The sequence below is a fragment of the Cariama cristata genome, unplaced genomic scaffold (genome assembly GCF_000690535.1).
Source record: "Cariama cristata isolate BGI_N322 unplaced genomic scaffold, ASM69053v1 scaffold19126, whole genome shotgun sequence".
NCBI classification, from domain to species: domain Eukaryota; kingdom Metazoa; phylum Chordata; class Aves; order Cariamiformes; family Cariamidae; genus Cariama; species Cariama cristata.
The window spans coordinates 55,952-68,187 of record NW_009623005.1 but is presented as its reverse complement, the minus strand read 5'-3'; the positions used below and the strand labels follow the sequence as shown (position 1 = coordinate 68,187).

At 42.0% G+C, this 12,236-nt stretch overlaps 1 protein-coding gene across 1 annotated transcript in view; it reads left to right on the top strand.

The window, feature by feature from the left end:
* LPAR4 (lysophosphatidic acid receptor 4) overlaps nucleotides 1–4,868 on the top strand; it is a 13,245-nt gene extending 8,377 nt beyond the window's left edge. The window contains exon 2 of the mRNA XM_009702575.1: nucleotides 3,479–4,868. Within this exon, the coding sequence (XP_009700877.1) occupies nucleotides 3,632–4,678 (1,047 nt within the window). The 5' untranslated portion in view covers nucleotides 3,479–3,631 and the 3' untranslated portion in view covers nucleotides 4,679–4,868. The remainder of the gene's footprint in view (nucleotides 1–3,478) is intronic.
* Nucleotides 4,869–12,236: the final 7,368 nt, after the last annotated feature.

Below are 12,236 nucleotides of genomic sequence, written 5' to 3'. Positions count from 1 at the left end.
AGGGTTATGTAAGTAAGCAACAGTTGCTCTAGGTTTGCTTGTACCATCCTCGCTACAAGAGAGAATATTCTCAGTATTACCACACTAAATAGGCTGTTATGGTACCACACCTGTCTGACAACAGCTACATTCCTCTCCTCATGTACCGCTCCCCATTTTAGATACAGGCTTTAAAGTTTTAGCCTGCCTGAAATACCAAACAGTAAAGTGGTTTTCTTTATATTCACTTAACTCAGCATTTAAAAACACATTGCTAGGTTGTTTGTTTGTTTTTTTTTCCCCAGCAAGGCAACAGCAGTGGTGAACGTAGTATACATGAAGAAGGGCATCCTACTGTTTTAATCCTTAGTGAAAAGGAAGGAAAGTGAATTCTACATTCAGAAAACTAAATCTGTGGACTTGTGCTGCAGAATTAAAGCGTATGGTTGAGTTTCAAAGCAACTTGTCAGCTTGTTTAAACACCTCAGTGTCAGACAGGTAAACAGCACAGGCCTGTATTTTAAAAACCATAACGTAGCTAGACAATTGCTGGCAGACAATTCCTGCAGACTTATACACCAGAAAAACTGGTATTTGACTTGTGGCTGTCTGATGCAGAGCAGGGAAAAAAGAATCAAGTGATCGAGCATCTTTTCTCCTGTGTAACAAGTATCTGGGTCAGACTGCTGGCAGCAACCACTTCTGTCAGTAGTAAAGGTAGGCATTTCAAAGCCGCCTTTCAAACCTGCTGTGTCAGGCTGTGTTTTGAGGAACAGCCAAAATCCCGGACTGTGCACAGATTGGAAAGTGGTGTTTCCATTGACCTCCCAAGCACATGGCTATGTAAGGTTGTGAAGGACACCCAATCCCTCTCAAACCTCCTCAATTAGGGCCCAGACATGAAGCCTGGACCAGAAGAGTCTGGCACACCTGGTTTTTGCACACTGCAGAAGAAAAGGATCTACTTATGGAGGTTATGTTTCAGCACAAACAAAAATTACTCCTGATGAAGATAACATGCAGACTCTTTCTTAACTGAAAGGGAGTTACAAGCCAAGAATTTAATGCATTAGGCTGAGGGTTAAGCTAAGAGGCACAGTTATTCCTGTTGGAGCTAACATGTGCTTTTGAATAAGTTCTTGCTTAAAGGCATTTCAACTTGTAGGTGAGACCTTCACTTATTTAGATTTGCCACGTATTCAAAGAAAGCGCATCTCTGATATTTTACTGCCGTCCTTTTTGTAAGTTTAAATGTTTTGTATCTTTTTTAGGTCATTTCACAATAAAGTCCATTTATCCACGAATTTAGTAGGAAAAAGATGAGTGCAAAAGCACAAAGGGGTGCAAGGAACATTTTGCTCCCCAACACAGCCCATTCCTTCCTCTGCCTGTCTGTCCCCAAAGCCCAGTATAGTTTCCATAACTAAGTGCTTACGTGTGATGTAGAGAAAGCCCCAACATGGGATCCATCTCTTCTGCTGTTGCCACACAATCAACAGCAATCAGACAAAGGCATGCCTGCTTTTGGTTTGAATATATGCTGATGCAGGGTATCATTGCAAATGCGTAACTCACAATGTGACTAAAACGAAGGAAGAATTTACTAAATTGGGTGAAGAAAGTGTACCAAAGCTGCCTACGAAAATCACAGGTAATTCTGGTTGTTCAAGGCATGCACAGCAAACACAGCCGGGACAGCACAAAGCACCATGTCACCATCCCGGTCCGGACACTGCCCCAGCCTGCAGAGAGCACAAACTCTCCCCGAGCAGAGACACCCGATAGTTCCAAGTCATCTTTTTGGATGTCAAAAGGTTTAAGTCATTTGAAAGCCATCTTTCCACAAAGTGAGGTCTGGGGATCCTCCCTTCCGGCTATTTTGCTTTACATCCAGCTAATCTCTAAGGTGCAAAGGCAAGATGCTGCCTTGCTCTCTGGGTCACAGCGCTGGTTTTTGTAAAGCCTGCAGTTGTCCAGGCACTACCAGCTGAGGGCAAAATTTGTACCTTCCATCTGGCAAAGCCGTGGTATTACACCTTTCTCAATACTTGGCTTTTTACCAGCTGACTCCTTGACAGTCTGTGTGCAAGAACTATTGTCAGCATGAGCTTTTCCAGTAGGAAAACACATTGAAAACATTTGATTTTAATCAGTTTGCAACCCAAGTTGTCCCGATTCCATGCTTTCTCCCCCAGTTTGTTCATATGTTGCCATTTCAACCTTTAACACAACTCGGTTACGTGTTTGCTGTTGAAACTACGTTGTCAGAGGATCACTTTCTGGAAAGGATCCTACTCTTCACAAGGGTTTCATCTCTCTGAATTACTCCACTGTTGTAGCTACTAAGATGTTTCTTAGATTACAAGAAGATTACAAACTTTCATATCTGTTTTGCTGTAGTTTACTAGGCAAAGGTCTTTCCCTTAGTTACTCAACTTTGCTTCGCATTTCCCAGATGTGCCGACTGCCGTGCCCACGTTCCAACCCACAAACCTTCCTCGCTCCAATGTAGGAGACTTTCCAACTGCTTATCCTCGCAGGCCTTAAAAACAATACTTAGAATAGCAATAAGAGAACATCAAGATAGTTCAGAAAGCACTTATTTCCAACAAACAGCATGCTTACTTCAACACTGCACTTCTCTAAAGCTTGCTGAATTGGGACAAAATCTTAAAAGAGGGTAGTTTGAGATTTCCCAAATTTCAGGTTCTGAACCTTGACAAAGAGTAGGAATGAAATGAAGCTGTCAGTGCAGCTTAGAGAATTCCTTTTCAAAAAGCGTTTTACACTTGCAAAACAAGTCATTTTGAGACTAATACTACTTTTGCAAAAGATTTTAAAGAAAAATAGCAACATTTTCCAAAAGCGGCAAGCATAACTTTGGAAACGATTTTTGAAAAACGTTTCTGAAACATAACATTTCAGTTTTTCACTTTGAAAAAATGCTCCTGTTTTCAAGTAGAAAAAAGGTAAAGCAGTACTTCAAGTTTGGGGGTTTTTTAATAATTTTGCATCAAAAAAAGGTTGAAAAACCATAGAACGTTCATTTCCGCACAGTTAAAAACAAACACTAAAACTCTCAGCTTCCTTCTCCTCTCATTACAAGTTTAGGTGAGTATTTCAGACTGTTTAATTCTATAACTGGGCAATATTGTAGGTCCATGATTTAATTTCTTTCCAAGCACACTGGGCAAATTCCATCTCAAATTTTAAAGAAAAACCTTTCCAAGCGGAAAGTTGGAATTGGTGATTGCTCTCCTTCCAATAGGAGGCCAAGGGAGTGACGGGGCAAGGAAAGGCTGAGTACAGTAGCTGCTGTGTTCAACTTTGAAAAATCTCAATAATACCAGATTTTATAAAGACTACCTTGAAAACTAGTTACTGGTCTTGTTTGAGCATCCGTTCATTTGGAAAGGAAAGAGTACGTCTTTTCTTGCATAGCCACCTCAGGTGATAGCAGGTTGCAAGACTGATGGCATCTATTTTCTCTCTCCTTTAGGATGAAAGGATTCGTGAGGGAGATGTGGTAGCAAGGTGTCAAGGAACCTTCCTGGAATGTGTTTCTTCAGGAAGAGAAGAGATCACTGCCTTATTTTATGGATGCCACTGAAGTAGACTTTGAAGTTCTTTGGAAGCACATCACAAACTTGGCATGGGAAACCACAGCAACAATCATACCTGTTTGACAGATGATTCCTTTAAGTACAACTTGTATGGAGCTGTGTACAGCGTGGTCTTCATCCTTGGTTTGATTACCAACTGTGCCTCCCTCTTTGTTTTCTGCTTTCGGATGAAGATGCGAAGCGAAACCGCCATTTTCATGACAAATCTGGCTGTTTCAGATTTGCTTTTTGTGTTCACTTTGCCTTTTAAAATTTTTTATAATTTCAATAGGCATTGGCCTTTTGGAGACAGCCTGTGCAAGATTTCTGGTACAGCATTCCTCACTAACATCTATGGGAGCATGCTGTTCCTCACCTGCATTAGTGTTGACCGTTTCCTTGCCATCGTCTATCCATTTCGATCTCGCACCATTAGGACCAGGAGAAATTCTGCCATAGTCTGTGCTGGTGTTTGGATACTGGTCCTCAGCGGTGGAATTTCAGCTTCACTGTTCTCCACAACCAACATTTCCAACACCAGCACAACCTGTTTCGAAGGTTTTTCCAAACGTATCTGGAAAACCTATCTGTCTAAGATCACTATATTTATTGAAGTGGTGGGATTCATAATTCCTTTGCTACTCAACCTTACATGCTCTTCTTTAGTTCTCAGGACTCTCCGGAAACCCGCCACCTTGTCTCAGATTGGGACAAACAAAGAGAAAGTATTGAAAATGATCATTGTGCATGTGGCCATTTTTGTTGTGTGCTTTGTGCCTTACAACTCCATACTCTTCTTGTATGCTCTTGTGCGGTCCCAAGCGATAGCAAATTGCTCCTTGGAGAGGTTTGCAAGGACAATGTACCCTATCACGTTGTGCATTGCAACAATGAACTGCTGCTTTGACCCGTTCATCTATTACTTTACATCAGAATCCTTCCAGAAGTCTTTCAACATAAAACCCCAGATAAAAATGGATTCTCTTTTCAAGACTGAGACACCTCTAACAAAGACTGCGCTACCAGCGCCACAGGATGAAATAAGTGACCAGGCTATTACGAATGGAGGAGACCCAACATCTGAATCGCGTTTCTAGCAAGATGTTTACACATGGAGTTATCCCCCATTAACTTTTGATTAACACCATGTGTGAAATACTTGTTTCAGAATACGTGGGTTCACACATGGTGTTAATGAAGAAAAGTTGCTGGGGGATAACTATGCAGGTAGACAAATCCTTATACTGGGATGGTCCCATCAGATGTACCAGGCAAATATGAAATATAAAAATCCCAATGGATCTTCCTTTGGAGATTATGGATAGGTAACAGCATATGTGCCAGTTAAGGAGAGAACAGAACAGATCTTTTAATCAGAAGATGCCAATATTTGGCATTTTTTTCCCCAGCAGTTGACTTGGGATGAGTTGGGAAACAGAAAGTTTAATTTTCTTAGAGATATCTGCCAATATTTCACGCCTTCTGGAGATGCATCATCATATGTTAACTCAATAACTTCACACAATATGTATGTTTGCTTAAAGAGGCATAATAAAAGCTTTCAGCTTTTCCTTATTTCACTGCAAGAGTATGCATCCTGGTTTTACTAGGTACAGGCATGCTGAATTTATTGTCTGGAGAGGTTTAAAGTGTAAATAATTGCTTTGAAAGTAGGCAAAACAGTTGCTTGGTGATAGAAGAGGAAAAAATAAGAGAAAATAATTAATAATGCAGTTTTGAAATAAGAAGTTTAATTTTTGTTAGATTAAGCTGTCTTCTAATTTATTTTAAATGTGACCTCTAGGGGAGAAGTAAAGAGCTCATTACTGCTCTGTTCCATCTGGGCTTTTATGTCCCAGGAGATTGTATGTGACTCTCTCTGGTAAGGGTTAGACCATAAAGTCAGCTGAAAGAGCCTGAAACCTCAGAGTTCTTGCAAGGGCAAATCTCTATATGGAAATTGAGCGCAGCTGAAGGGCTGAAGAACCACGGAGTGCTGACCTTACTGAAGAGCTTGTTTGGATACAGACAATTGGTGTCAGAGCATCCAATTAAGAGAAGATCTTCTAAGTGATTGCTTGCTGGTTTTCACTATACAGTCAACTAATTAAACTAGAGGGTCTCAGAGTAACTTCAAAAGAAGACTAAAACAAGTTAGTCACACTCTTTTCTCAGTCACAGCAATGCTTTCTTGTTTTTCGATTAATTTATTAATTACACATCCTGCATTTCCTTTTATAGATCCAGATTATAGAAATATACAGGAAGTTAACTATCTGTATGTTGTTGCATTTTACTAGATAGTTCATTTCTCCAACCATTGTTTCATATTTGAAGCTATACTGACCTTAACAGGGATTTTCATTCTGCAGTGTAAGACACACAAATGAGAAGAATAATTTAACTTGAAAAAGTATGAAGTTAGGACTTGTTAGATCAGCAATCTACATTTTCCACAGTATACAGCATAAAGCTACTTCTAGGACTACGTTGCCAAAAAAAAGACAGACAAAATATTAATTGAACAGACATTTTCCACTCAACTATTTATCTTAAGTCTCTCAGATCAAGCCTCATGAGATACTGAGAGCAACATATCAAATGTGATTACTACTTAAAGCAATCAGAGGTTTTTAAAGTGTGAAAAGAATTCAGTTACAAAAAATGTTAATGCTTTGAAGGGAATATTTATTTAGCACTACATTCACTTTGAATAAAAAAGTCAGTTGCTTACCAAAGCCAAGACAGACCCCAGAGATCATTCTATTTTAGCCCTAAAATTACTGTTGCTTATCTAGTGCCCTTGGCTTTTGGCTCTTACTGCAAAAAAAGTATATGGTCGACTCATATGGAGGGAGTATGAGAGCAGCCAAACTGCTGTATCTCAGCTTTAAGTTACAGCTACACTTACTAGAAACTTACACACGAGACTGACTTAGGAGATTTTTGCTGTATATTAAACCCTCAGAAAACGCCATTTTGGAGCAGAAACAAAACATGAAAACAGGGACAGATCATTCAAACTCCTTGGTGGAAGGAGGTAGGTGTGGTAGGACAAGGGTACAGCCAATTACAGCAAATTTGTCAGCAGCCGGGCAAAGTTTACCTCAAACATAAGCAATGAGCTGTGTTTAAGAAGCATCAGTACTTGCCATTTAACCATACACAAAGTGAACGCCAGTGCCATGCCCCTTTCCTTCCCATGCAGGCCCAAACCAAACTGTTTAGAGGGCCTTTAAAAATTCATATTTCCTTTGGCTGATGTGCCTGTTTCAACACTTGCCATAAAATGTATGTATTTTGGAGAAGCTGTTTCCATAACTTCAGATCAAAATGCACAGTAAGGCAAGTAGGATTTTACAGGCTTCGATGCAGCCAGGGTTTTCCACACGCAGCATACCGTCCCTCACACCGCAGCACTGTCAAGTGAAGAAGAGGGGGTTGTGAAACCATCTACACCTCTGACACATCCTAAGCTGTGTGAAAGAGGCAGGGCACCCCCCCTTCCACTATTAACTGGTTAGTAAAAATTGTACTTAATGAGACAAGAGCTCTATTTTTAGGGGTGGGAGAGAGAACGACTGAGGGCAGGACGGATTCACCAAAAAAGCTGAGGGTGCATTTAAAACCATCTTCCTATTTGTAAGAAAAATATATGGTACATGAGTAAGTGCTCTTCTGAGGTAGAACCCCTTATTTATTTCAGTTTTACAGAGAGAAATGAGAAACTTGTTTACACACCAGCTTGCTCTCAACAGGCAACATATAACTGTCAGCTTGTAAATCTTACTTTAAAGCTGCTTCCTTCCACTTGCAAGCAAGAAGTAGAAAGATGGAATTCCTGAGTTACATGGGGTTTGGGAGTTTTGTGGGACAGGGCTTTTCTCATGCATGGTGGCTGCTCCGCTTCTGTAGGCTGAGCAAGGTCAGAATTTGGCCCAGCACCTCAGATCTGACAGCAGAGGATGTCTCATTTGCAAGAATCCTGGAAGACCTTCTGCTCTGTGCTCCACAGACCTTCCTTGAGTTAAATCCAAGGGAAGAGAAAAAAAAAATAAATCTAACCTAGAAACCACTGTCTGGACTTCTCAAGGAAATGTTAAAAGAGAGGGGGGGAAAGAACTGCGTGTGACTGGACAACCTCCAGGCTGTACGTACATAACTGTAATCCGAGCATAATGGGTGTCTTTTTCTAAACGAAACTAGTGCCAATGCTTACAAGTTTCTGTTTGCAGTTTTATGGGGCAAGAGCTGCGGTCGATATTCTCACATAAAATGTAATACTATCATCATGTGCCAAAATGCTAACTGAAAAGATTCATTATTTTGTAATTTAATACCTTATAAATTATATGGAGATCATATGTTGACTGACACTCACATCTGGTAGGATAGTTCTTGACTAATCTTTTTTTCTAGGTCCAGTATACCAAGTAAATGCTCTACGGTTTGTGTATAAATAACCAATTATGCATTCAGAGAGAGGAAAAGTAATTTTTCAGATGTTGGTAAAGCCAAGCTGGAAGGAGTGATGGCAGTAAAAGAAAAGTGGATTCACAGTTTTCCTGGCTGAGGTGCAGCTGAGTGTTCCTTCTCCCCTGTCTGACAAAAGGCTATTGTCAGCAATCAGCACACACCAGGACTATGAGTTCAAAAACAAAAATTCAAATTAATTAGAAGTCAATGCCTTTATCTAGCTGAAGCTGAGACAGGACCCAGCAATCCTCTTGGGTGCTAAACATACAGCATTAATCAAGGATTTCATTGCTTCCAGCCAGCTCACTTTTCCTATTCCCCAGTCCTCCATATGTGATTTATTCACTATAAGCTCACCACAAGCTTTGCAACTCATTGCCCTGCTACAAAGCTGAAGCTCTGGAAGGCAATATGAAAACCTCTCCACCCAAACTCAATTTTGTATATGTACACCTATGCAAAATACCACCCCAGCCTGAGTTTTCATGGTAAGTGTCATGATGGGAGGAAGCAGGACCTTGCATTACAGTCACTGTGAAAGCCCCTCCTTTTACAGTAGGCATTTCTTAGTAACACAACAGGCTCTACATCAGATGAAAGGTGCCAAGCATTTGTGGGACAGCATAAATCTTCATCAGCTTTGTAGAATCAGTGTGAACCACCCAGGCTCAAGTCTATGAAATGCAAGGCCAAGGAGGCAGCACAAGTCACACACACAAGTTGTGTACTGACTCCTTGGGTTAAGCAAGAAGGATAAAAAGTTCCTGTGCCGCATGTGCAAGTACACAGCTGCTCAGACAGCAAGGTGCTGTTCCTCTTAATCTTGCTCACTGCAGACCTCCCGCATGGATTCAGCCTCTAGGTCCCTCAAAAAATATCCCCATGACATTTTTAGGAGGTTCTCCCTGTGGTGCTGCACAGATGATGGAGTGAGACTGTCTGCTCTCCCTCCCTGCCCTCTACCCAGCAAAAACATGCTGCATAACCCAGAGAGGACTTCCCTCTGATAAACAGCTGGTGAAGGAAAAGAGGACCTATCACACTGACAAGGTTATATGGCACCTCTGATGGTCTTCTCAAAGGCTACTATCCCTAAAAAGCTCCCCACTAACACTCCATGTCATTCCCAGCAGGTGGATTTGCTGTAAAACAGGCAGGAAATCACTGTCTTGGAAATGCTGTCTCAGAACAGGGACAGTAACAGACAACAGTGGTTCCTGTGAAAGAGTACACAGTGCTCCAATTTGGAGAAAGCAAAAACAGGAGGTGTGAGGGAACTGAAGGGAGCAGCCGAGGCTGTTTCCACAGTGCATCATGGAGACGTTCAAATTATCATCGACCCAGGCTGCAGAGTGCAAGCAGAACAGGCCGAGGGGTGTGTGCCAGGAGCAGCACCCGCTGGGCTCCCACACGCTCCCAGCTCCGCTCAGCAGCGGCTGCACAGAGGGGATTGTCCTGCGGAAAGGGTTGGGAGAGCTACCCCCCCACCCCTCGGCTGGTATGGGGCACCAAGAGCCAGGCTCGGTCTCGCTGCACCCACTGAGCAAACGTAACCCTAAGCACAAGATAACCCTAAAGCTTTGCTGCGTCCAAAACAACGGACTGCAAATAGTTCCTTGGGTAGGGTTTAAGAACAGCAACAAAAGAGTCCTCATTTCGGTAAGCAGATTATGTTGCTCAGCATTGATTTAAGAAAGAGGCAGAGTTCATAAGAATCTTCATAAGATTAGAAGTCCAAGCCCCATTTCCCCCCCTAATGCCGGAAAAGCTGTAATTTTAACTTCTGAATGCTGACCTCAAGCTTACCCCTGCAAGTCCTGTCTGGGTACAAGCTGTGCATTTGCCCTCTGACACACTCCAAAGGACCATAACTCAAATCACCCCCGAGATGCTGTGCTCAGAGATATCTTGTTTAGAAAAGTAAGTTTGTGGGAGATTCAAGATGATGCACTCAGAGCCTAGAAAGCAAGGAAGATCTACTCAAATCACCTTTTTTACTTCCCATAACAGCCACCAAAGAGCCTTTTATCTAGGTACCAATTCCAGCTGCTGGAATCTTCTCCATTTCTTATTTGTTCTGTCAACATCTGGGTATATCAGTAAGGGCTCGTTCTGCCCCTCACTGTGCTTTTTGCTGTAGATGTGTAGTGAGCTTGCACCAATGGAAGTGTGAAAGATCACCAGGCAGAGCCACAGGTAGAGCTGATGTGGACACATGTGAAGGGCTGTGCCTGCTGGGGTCCCTTGGCGGGGAAAAAGGCTGGCGGAGTTTTGGAGCCTGCTGGGGTGGAGGAAAGGGAGGGCAGAAAATGGACAGTCTTAAGCTTGTTGTTTTAACCTCTATAAAATGGGCACATTTTGCAGCACAGCATAGTGCTATTCCTGTTTTTTCTCTGGAACCTGTCACTTCACTTTAAAATAATGTTTAACACTACTGGCTGTTCTCAGTTTTAATTCTTAAATTTAAACTTCCACACAAAACCCCCAGGCTACTCACATACCTAAAACACTGGGACAAGCGAGGAGTCGCGTGGTTTCTGTTTACGATCACTGTGCATGTTTTCCCTGAAATACTTAATTGTCCCTGGGCTAGCTCTTCTCTGCTTGGGTGATTTTGACTAATGTAAATATTGTGTAGAACTTCATAACACGCATGTTTTGCACTGTTTGCTCTTTTCTGTATCTGTGTGCATGTGTGTGCATGTATAACGAAAAATGAAAGTTTTTTCTGGACAAACAGTATGTGTGAGTGTATTCGTTTATTCTGACTTCTATAAATATACATATTAACTGGAAAAATATTTAAGTTTTTGTATAGACCTCTTAAACTCTGAGTGCATCCAGCACACATGGAGAATTTCCCAGAAATCCTAAGCATGGGAAAACTTGTCACTCCTTTTCCTTCTTTTATACAAATCCCCCCAGCTTCTTCTGAGGCAGTGCATCATTAGCCTCAATCATCTCTGCAGTCACAGAATACTTTCCTGGAAGTCATTCACTAGGTTACTTCTGAGAGTCAGCATCCCAAGACTACACCTGACAGATCAGGCCAAAGCAGTTATCACTGAACCTATTTCAAGAAATTTGTTTCCTCAAGTTCCCATCTCGCCCTCCTGCACGGGATGACAAAGTCAGAGCCTGGGCTGCCAAAACGCTTCTGTCCCTGCTTGTGCCTCCCTGAGCTGCCTTCCTTCAGCACACAGGTCTGCAGTCCTCCTTTCACCCCCACATTTCCTACTCCTCCTGCCGTGCTGGAAGGAGCTTGTTTACTGTTACAGCACATTCAACTCAAAAAAGAAAGTGTGAGGGCAGATATCTTCTCCAAGGGAAAAGGAAAACGTCTTTCTAGACTCGGTGTTTTGGCTGTTACACATCAATTTCAAACTTAACCGTGGCACAAAGCTTGTGTCCCCACACTAACAGAATAAAATTAATCTTGAAATATCTTTTGGCCACTGGAAGGACTGTGCTGCTTCCAAAGCTGGCATCAAGCCGTGTTATCTCTGGAAGTGAGATGGCAGAGAAGCCATCTCAGCAAAAGTAAGCATTGAGGATCCTACTTAAGGAGTCTGAGAACCGCATGGTACACTTGAACAATGCTGATTTAGCAGCTGATGCACAGTGGAGGTGTTATTTCATATTCTAAATCAATGTTAATTAGCTGCATTAGGAAGCTGGGGAAGCGCTTTAAACAGAGGTGTCCCATGCCACAGCATCAGATCAGCACACTGAGTTATCACAGTGAGGATTGCTTTCTACTGCACACGCGTAGAGTCTTAGGTTGAGAAATACTTTTACAAATTTTACATAGGCACACGAGTTAAAAAAAAAATCCTATGTTCTAATAGTGACATCCTGTCATTATTAACATTACAAATTCTAGTGCGCTCCGTCACTGTCCATTACAGCCTTGTGCAGAATCTGAGCGGTAACGCGCTCACAACCTGGACTAAAAAACCCCACTACAATAAAGTCTTGTGTAAGCACAGAGCACGATTCAGCAAGGTCAGATGCTGACCACGCTGCTCCGGGTAAGGCAATAAAGACGTTTCAGCAAGAGAATATTTTCTGTTACAAAAGCATAATCAGCACCACTCATATAGACCTTGAGGTTACAATGGAGTTAAGATTCACTCATGCAACAGTAGAGCCATCAGAAGAGAAACAAGATTTGCTGCA